At 44.1% G+C, this 8,600-nt stretch overlaps 1 protein-coding gene across 1 annotated transcript in view; it reads left to right on the top strand.

Annotated features, from left to right (window-relative positions):
- The window catches only part of LOC107565410 (plexin-D1-like), a 58,687-nt gene that overhangs the window by 18,129 nt on the left and 31,958 nt on the right, over positions 1-8,600 (top strand). Inside the window, exons 6-11 of the mRNA XM_016250644.1 lie at positions 1,463-1,640; positions 1,920-2,028; positions 4,738-4,837; positions 6,890-6,988; positions 7,995-8,084; positions 8,294-8,384. Of these exons, the coding sequence (XP_016106130.1) occupies positions 1,463-1,640; positions 1,920-2,028; positions 4,738-4,837; positions 6,890-6,988; positions 7,995-8,084; positions 8,294-8,384 (667 nt within the window). The remainder of the gene's footprint in view (positions 1-1,462; positions 1,641-1,919; positions 2,029-4,737; positions 4,838-6,889; positions 6,989-7,994; positions 8,085-8,293; positions 8,385-8,600) is intronic.

Raw genomic sequence — 8,600 nt, 5'->3', positions numbered from 1 at the left:
AGTGAGGAACGTCTGGAGGGCTAGAGTGAGAGGAGGCCGGCGGGCTAGAGTGAGCGGAGGCTGGGGGCTAGAGTGAGAGGAGGCCGGCGGGCTAGAGTGAGCAGAGGCCGGGGGCTAGCATGAGCAGAGGCCGGGGGCTAGAGTGAGCGGAGGCCTGGCGGGCTAGAGTGAGAAGAGGCCGGCGGGCTAGAGTGAGAGGAGGCCGGCAGGCTAGAATGAGCGGAGGCCTGGCGGGTTAGAGTGAGAGGAGGCCAGCGGGCTAGAGTGAGCAGAGGCCGGGGGCTAGCGTGAGCAGAGGCCGGGGGCTAGAGTGAGCGGAGGCCTGGCGGGCTAGAGTGAGAAGAGGCCTGGCGGGCTAGAATGAGAGGAGGCCGGCGGGCTAGAGGGAAAGGAGGCCGGGGGCTAGAGTGAAAGGAGGCTGGCGGGCTAGAGTGAGCGGAGGCCAGGGGCTAGAGTGAGAGGAGGCCAGCGAGCTAGAGTGAGCGGAGGCCGGCGGGCTAGAATGAGAGCCGATCCGGCGATCCACAGCGCGAAGTTGATGTATTTCCTCAGCGACCAGCACGGATCAGCTCCAGGCATGACGAAGCGGATATCATCCGCTTTTGGAAGACCAAACAAGTTTAGCTTTCACAATGAAACACACAGTGCCTTCATGACATGGCGGCGGCAACAACAATACTACAGCGAGAATAAAAGTTACGACTTCTTTCTTTGCGTGAACATTTGGGCGGCATTATGCAAATCTTCCCACATAGTGACGTAGACATGTGGGGGCGTGTTAGAACAGGCCGTTTTAGGTAGGCGTGGTTGACTCTTAACTTTAATAAAGAATATCTCTTTGGATTTGAGACTTTAGTCTTTGCAACTTTACAGATCTTCTTTATGCACCAAGAGCTTGTAACACTCCAAAGAGAAAGGAAAAACTGAAATCGCATCATATGACCCCTTTAAAATAACTTTTTGCTATATGACTTTATTTTTTCAGACAATTTAAGCATATTTAACCCACAGATTCTCAGTACTGAAACATTTCACTCTTCAGGGTTTTAAAAAAATAAAAAAATCACTAGATTCTCTTTACTGTAATGCATTTACTGTATTTTAAAATGACCAAATAAAGTGATTTTAAAATGTAATCAAAATAAATCAAAGTTAAAACAATTATTACTATGTTTTAGAAACGGTTTCTTTGTTTTAGCATTACAGTAAAGCGAAGGAGATTTTTGTTAAGTTATACTCCAAGCGTAATTTCTTCTTTCTTGTGGTTTTGGGGTGAACTGTGACTGTGTTTTGTGAGACTGATGGTGCTGCGGAGACAGTGTGTGTGTGTGTGTGTGTGTGAGAGTGTGTGTGTGAGAGAGAGAGTGTGTCTGTGTGCGTGTGTGTGTGTGTCTGTGTGTGTGTGTGTGTGTGTGTGTGTGTGTGTCAGGCGTAGCGTGTGCTGATCATGTGCTCCTCTCAGGACGTGGGGATCCTGATCAACGGCAGTGTGCCGGATCTGCAGGGTTTGCAGTTGGAGTGTGATTATGGCATGGGAATCACCACAAATGCCACCGTACATCTGGACTACGGCACAACCCAGATCCAGACCTGCCCTCTGCTGCCCCTTCACATGTATCCCACAATCCCCTTCGGCAAAGGTACATACACAGCCGACAGAGCTTCAGTGGGCAGAATGATTTAGCAAGCAAACAAAGCTCGTCTGATTCTTTGCTGAATCACTCCAGCTGAGATAGTTTTTCTTAAATGAATGGTATGAACCTAAGGCTGTCAAAAGCAGTTGATTGCAAGACAAGACAGAAGGCAGCCAGAAACACACAATGTACAAACTTTGTCATATATTTTGTTAGCAGATGCTATTTCAGCCCAGAATACTTTTGCTTCTTCCATGTAGTGTGGAATAATTTGTCTGTGTTTAGATCACGTCACGGTCCCCGTGGCCATCAAGGTTAATGGTGTTCCTGTGGTTTCCGGAAGTTTCATCATTTATGAGTGCAAACTAACTGGAGAAATCCACTACAAAACTGCGTGAGTAAACACACACACACACACACACACACTCATGCACGTATATATAGTCAAGGCATTACTCACAGTTACAGCTGTAAAATGATTTCATGCTGTTATGGCTATGACCAAAATCCTCAGTATATATGCAATTAATCTTAATTTTGCTGGAAATACAATGAAATGTTATGTTACATAACCAAAGGGTGACACCTTGTTTTGGATAATCCAGTGAATGAAAGGTACTTCATTTCTTTTTATTATTTTTCTCTTTTTATTTAGAACTTGACAAGATTATTCATAACAAACCATTGGGTCTCACACTGCACAACACGCATGAAGTGTAGCACATTATAGACCGCACAAATCTCCATACTGTGGTATAAAAGGTGCAGTAAAATCTGTGCTCACGTTTCTGCTGTGACACCACATGTGCTGTTGTCATAGTGTTCAGCGGTGATTTCAGCTGTTTAAAAGCGTTGATTGTCAGGTGTGTGTGAGTTCATTTACATGTGGCCATCTGTGAAGGTGATAATAAGCTCAGGGCCGCAGGAGAGGCAGTGCAATGTGAAACTTTACATCTATAACAGCATCTTCTGCATCATCCGCATGTTAATGCCATTTAAAACATTCACACCAGTGCACACTCTTCACACTGATCTATAAATGACTAAAAAACCCTAAACTGAGCGCAGTTTCTGCACCGCTGAGCACGTCACACGAGTGTCAGAGTCTCGATTACATGAACCACTAACAGAAAAGAGATATTAACTCTGGTCTGGTCACATTTCACCCCAAAATCAAAAGAAAAAAATGTGACTTTACAAAATCATGTAATTATAAAACATTACATTTCTTTATGCAAAACATGATTTGAAGTGTAGGTGTTTTTAACAGAAAAAGAGAAAGACTTTCACAATCACAAACAGGGAGAGAAGAGTTTTTGTGATCAGGGTGTTTGAGATGATGTCTGGTTACTCTCTCTCACACACACACTGTCGGCCCCCCAGAGAGACTCTCAATCAGTCACTCCAGCAAGAGAGATAACACCCCACCGACACACACACACAGAGCAGTGCTGGAGTTGATCTTAAACAAACACACACACCTCCTCTCTGTCAGTGATAGCGGTGTAATGAATGCCTGGCTAATTGTGTGGCTCCACTGACGCTCATCTGTGTTTGTGAAGATGAAAGCACCTCTGCTCCTCCTGCAGACGCACAGCACTGTTTCACACAGCCACTTTCTGATCTCTGATCTGTTAGTCAGCATGTCTCACACATGCACACGTTTCCTCACGTCCACATAAACTGTGTCGTCTGTGCGCTCCTGTAGTCATGCGGCACGGTCAGTAAGCCGTTTTCAGTTCTTCAGTTATCTGGTCTTTTCCACACACACATGCACACTTTTCTGAACCCGTGAGGCAGAGCATCTCAAAGTGTGTCTCAAGTCTTTAAAAGGTTAACAGTGGGTGTGGCCAAAAAAAGTTCAAGAAGCACTGCTGTAAGAACACACATACACTTACATATGGACACACTGACTGCTTCCTCTTACAGTTTTTAACAATCTCTAGGATCCATTTCTCAGTACTTAGATCACTCTTTCAATGAGCACAACAGCATCTATGAGGCTGAACTGTGGATCAATTATCATTGCTTTGACACAAAATTAATTCAATGACTACAGTTTTCAAAGCACATGAATTCATTTCTCACTCAGAACCACCAAAAACACCAAAACTCTACGGACCTACAGACCAAAAAAAAAAAAAAAAAACTGGGGAAAGCCTTAACATAGTAAACGAGAAACAAAGCGCCAGACTTCTAAGTCTCTGCCTAGTGTGGAAGACTGCACAGCTAGGGCGAGAGAACAGAAGAGCCAGGATTGGCTCGCATGTCTATGTCCTAGAACCTGACGAAGGTCAGGGGCGTGGACCATCCCGCGGCGTCGCAGATGTCCTGCATGGCGACACCTTGCCAGGAAGGCCTCAGAGGCCGCCACACTTCTAGTAGTGTGAGCCCTGACCCCAAGCTTCTGCTGGTCTGGATCGTACCGGAGGCCTCAGCCTCAGCGCACCATGGAGGAAACATGTAACTAGGGGGTGTCTGCCCACCTGACAGAGGAGCTGGATGACTCAGAGAGAACCAGAGGGAACAGTGCGATGACATAAGAGTCGCAAACAGGTCCACCTGCCTGGCCAAAACTCTCGATATCTGCTTCACCACCCTGGGGTGAAGCATCCATTCCCCGGGCCTCGGCCCCTGTCTCGACAGGATGTCTGCTCCCAAATTGAGATGCCCAGGAATGTAAACTGCTCTCAGCGAGAGAAGTTTGCCCTGGGACCACACAAGGATCTGGTACGCTAGTAGGCACGTAGGTATCGCCGCGTGACCTTGAACATGCGAAGCGGGTTTCCCCTCAGGTAGAACCCCCTGGTCTTGCGCCACCACTGTAGGTGCCTCATGTACAGCAGGCCAATAGGTATCACGTTGGACGCAGCTGCCATCAGACCCAGCAGTCTCATACAATGATAAAGATAACAATTAAGGCACAGATGAACCATATCGCTGGAATCAAAAGCCATGTTGCACTACCCGATTTCATGATAGCACATAAATATTGTCCAAGTTTGCTAGTTCATGTGACTCATGTGAGTAAAACATCACCGTTAAGTGTGAGGTGTGAGCAGAGTATGAGAATGTTTCTGACCAGTCCTGTGTCATCCTGTAGGTGCACAAGCTGTTTGAGTGCGGCGTGGCGCTGTTACTGGGACCCGCAGCTCAGTGTGTGTGTTTCCAGCAAAGTCAACACACCGCATGCTCTTCTGGAGGTGAGCGGCGCTCCGTCACACACTCACGTCTGCTCCACCGCAGAGCTCAGTGTTCATATAGCACCATACACTGGGTTCAAATGAAGGCAAAAATATGATTTAAAACATCAGATGAGACAGAAGTATCTTTACATTTTTATAGTGCATAGAAAGCACTATAGATTGATTCTCTGTTCAAACCCTAGAGAGGAGCCCATCCAGTGTTGGGGAAAGTTACTTTTAAAAGTAATGCATTGCGATATTGAGTTACTCTCTAAAAAAGTAACTAATTACGTTACTTAGTTACTTTTTATGGAAAGTAATGCATTGCGTTAATTTTTAAATCTGGACAGGGCTTGCTTGTTTGTTTTTAAAATAAAAAAGTTCTGTTTTTGGCAAATATAAAAGCCTTTTCACACCAAAAGTGAAATGAATAAACCTCAGGCTGAAGGAAATGTAAATTTACGTCCGTTACTGTAGAATGCAGAAGAAGACATTTCAGCACACTTCAGCAATAAAAAAAGTAATTTATTTACTTATTAGTACGGTTGAACTGGATCATCGAAGGTCAGAAGCAAAGACATTGCTTAATAGAATGGGATTAAATACATAAAGCATATTTGTGTTGTTTAACATTTAATTATTGCAGGTTTGCGTCATATTCTGAGTTGCATTATTTTTATTCATTTTGAGGAATACTGAATCTGTGTTTTTTTTTGTGAGTGAGATGAATTAATGCATATTCATATTTATTTTAGATCTACAGTAACATCTTCTGATTTCTCAACATGGGGACAGGAGAGCTGTCAATCAATAAATTAGGGAAAAAAAGGAACTTGCTTTACTTATTTGAAAAAGTAACTCTCTTGTAAATGAAAAAGTAATGCGTTACTTTACTCGTTACTTGAAAAAAGTAATCTGATTATGTAACTCGCATTACTTGTAATGCGTTACCCCCAACACTGAGCCCATCTACACCTCATCATAGACATGATGCATGAATAATGTGTCCTTAGTGGAGAACGCAGTCCTCCAAAGATTGGATGGCAGATAATTACTTGCTGTTAAATTCTGATAAATCAGAAGTTCTTATTTCTGCTGCTGCTAGAGTTCTGCCAAAGGTGATGGAAAGACTTGGCCCTTTATTTAGATGTTTTTATGGACAGGCTTTGAGTTTCGCTCGGCATGTTAATTCTCTCATTCGTACTTGTTTTTATCAGTTGAGAAACTGATAAACATCCACATTAGAGATGGAGATGATTATGCATGCTTTTATTTCCTCTTGCCTTGATTATTGCAATTCTCTTTTTACTTGTCTTAATATTTCCTCCTTGAAATGATTACAAGTGGTGCAAAATGCTTAACTAAAAAAAAAGACTTACTTATATGTGCTCCTGGTAATTTAAGGCATAATAAAGACATAAGGAGGGCAATACAAGTAACTTCATTAAACTGCGCCATTAAATTCATTCAGACAGTTTAACTAATTTATAGAACCAATGTGCTCCACAAGATTAGGTCAGACTGTTCCACTAAGGCAGTAATTGCCCTGAAATAGAAAACCGGCAGTAGAAGCAGATGATTTACTGTAATACCCACCATAACACACATGTTTAGTTTCAGCTTTAATAGTCATGGCTGGAGAGGAGAGGAAATTTGGACACAGTAAATGTTAAAGTTTGTTTATATGGTACAAAAGTATGATTTCCAAATGACTTAAAAACAACTGCATGTCTCTCTCATTTTTATCTTGAAAATAACATGCATCAGTGAATTGTGCAGACTGCTGGCAATTCAAGAGACTTTTTGGTCAACATTCCATAGAAAAAAAACAAAAACTCCATCTTTCCATAAAAACATAGTGCGGGGCAGAATGTGGTGTGATTGTGTTTGTACAGCCATAAATAACTGATGTTTGCATTTTCACTGTGTGTGCCCACCCTTCCTCTGGTGTTGACATATTCCCTCACACAGACACACGCAGGAGACTGCTCGCATTCATGGTTCTCTAAACACTGCTCACTGTTGTTTTTCTTGAATCTCATTTGTTCTCGCCTTTTGTTTCTGTCTCAGAATTCCTCGTGCTGTCCCAGGATGCTGGCCGATGATGTTCCTCCACTGCCCACTGGAAGCACTCATGTCTTCTCCCTGGAGCTCGAGAACATAGAGCATGTAGGACTCGAGTGTCTGTACACACACACACACACACACATCTGTGGTCTGGGGACACGGCTCCTGTCAGGGCTCTGTCTCAGTATTGATGGACTTTGATTTGCACAGCTCTTGTGATCCTGTTTAGTCACTAAATTCACACTCTTGGCTGCTGTCAGTATAATATATCATGCTGCTAGAAGAGGCTGTGGTGAGTGGATGCCTTTTGTAAAGGCTGGAATACACAACATCTGCAACACAATCCAAACAAGCACGCTAAAAACATGCTGACTTCCACTGGACGTGTGTAACTCTCAGAGTGTTTTCTGCTGATTCTTACAAACTGAGGGATGACTATGCTATTTTGTGTGGTAATGGGCCTGCCGTCCCAAACTTTGGGTTCTTCTGTGGACCAGAAATGAGGTATAATCCCTGAGATATGCTCTTTTGCAAACTGAAGAGTAATGTAGCTACTTTTCACAGACCTGCAGCAGCCAGTGGCCTCAAAGAGGCCCAAATCCACAGGTCAAGACCATGTGTCTGACAGCAGAACAAAAGCTACCTGAAGCTAACGGCTAACTGCTGAAGCTCATGTCGTGTCGTAGGCCTTGAGCGGCTCTGACAGGCTCACACAGACTCACACTCCTTCTGCTGTTGTACTGTGGATAATGAAGGCCTCGCAGCGCTTCCTCTCCGTGTGGGTCTGCATTATGACTTCCAGATGGCTTCACACACGTTTATATGTGTCTGTGTGTATTCTGAGCATGTTTTCTGCTGCATACAGCATGGCATTCACTGGTTGAGAGTGTGGGAAACCTCCTTGAGAGAAAGTGGGGTTTTATGATCTACGTTCTATCAGGAGTGTGATGTGACTGTGTGTGGTTTGGGAGGGTTTGCGTGGCATCGCTGAGATCTGTTATCTGTCTGATGGTCTTGTGATGTTGTCTGAACATGCCTTCAGTCTGATGGGATTGGACATAGCTGTGGCTCTGCTCGTCATGCTGTGTGTGTGTGTGTGTGTGCGCAGGGTGCTGAGCTGGACTGTGATTTCGGCGACGGGCAGCTCTACAGAGCGCAGTGGCTGGATGGGCCGTCGGTGAACTGCAGTGGAGTGACCGTAAGTTCATCCAACACATCCAAAACATGGCAGTCACACTGCACACTCACACCATACTGCTGCACAGCGGACACTTCTAATGCATAAACTCCAGTCTGACTGTCTCGTTTCACTCTGAAATACATCAGTATGATCATACAGTGGGTTTGTAACTGTAACTCAAATATTTGATTTACTGATGAATAAAAGTGTTTCATGTGTTTGTGCAGCTAAAAACTACAATGTGGAGCAAGATATTCAATCTGAATCTTCGGAGAAGAGGAACCAGCACATATATAGACAGTCCAAAGACAATGACAGGTATCAGAACGCACACACACACACACACACACACACTGATAACAGATGGTTCGCTGTGTCCTTAAGGAAGTATGTGAAATCTGTGTAGTAATCACATTAATGCTGAGCATGTCTCATCACCATCAGACTGTCTGCTGCTCACACTGACTCATCACAGCACACACACACACACACACACACGTTTACTTACCTATCTAAATGGGGACTCTCCATAGG

This window comes from Sinocyclocheilus grahami, unplaced genomic scaffold (assembly GCF_001515645.1).
Source record: "Sinocyclocheilus grahami isolate Dianchi unplaced genomic scaffold, SAMN03320097.WGS_v1.1 scaffold1000.1, whole genome shotgun sequence".
Lineage (NCBI taxonomy): Eukaryota > Metazoa > Chordata > Actinopteri > Cypriniformes > Cyprinidae > Sinocyclocheilus > Sinocyclocheilus grahami.
The sequence above is the reverse complement of the archived record's forward strand: the minus strand, read 5'-3'. Positions and strand labels throughout refer to the sequence as shown.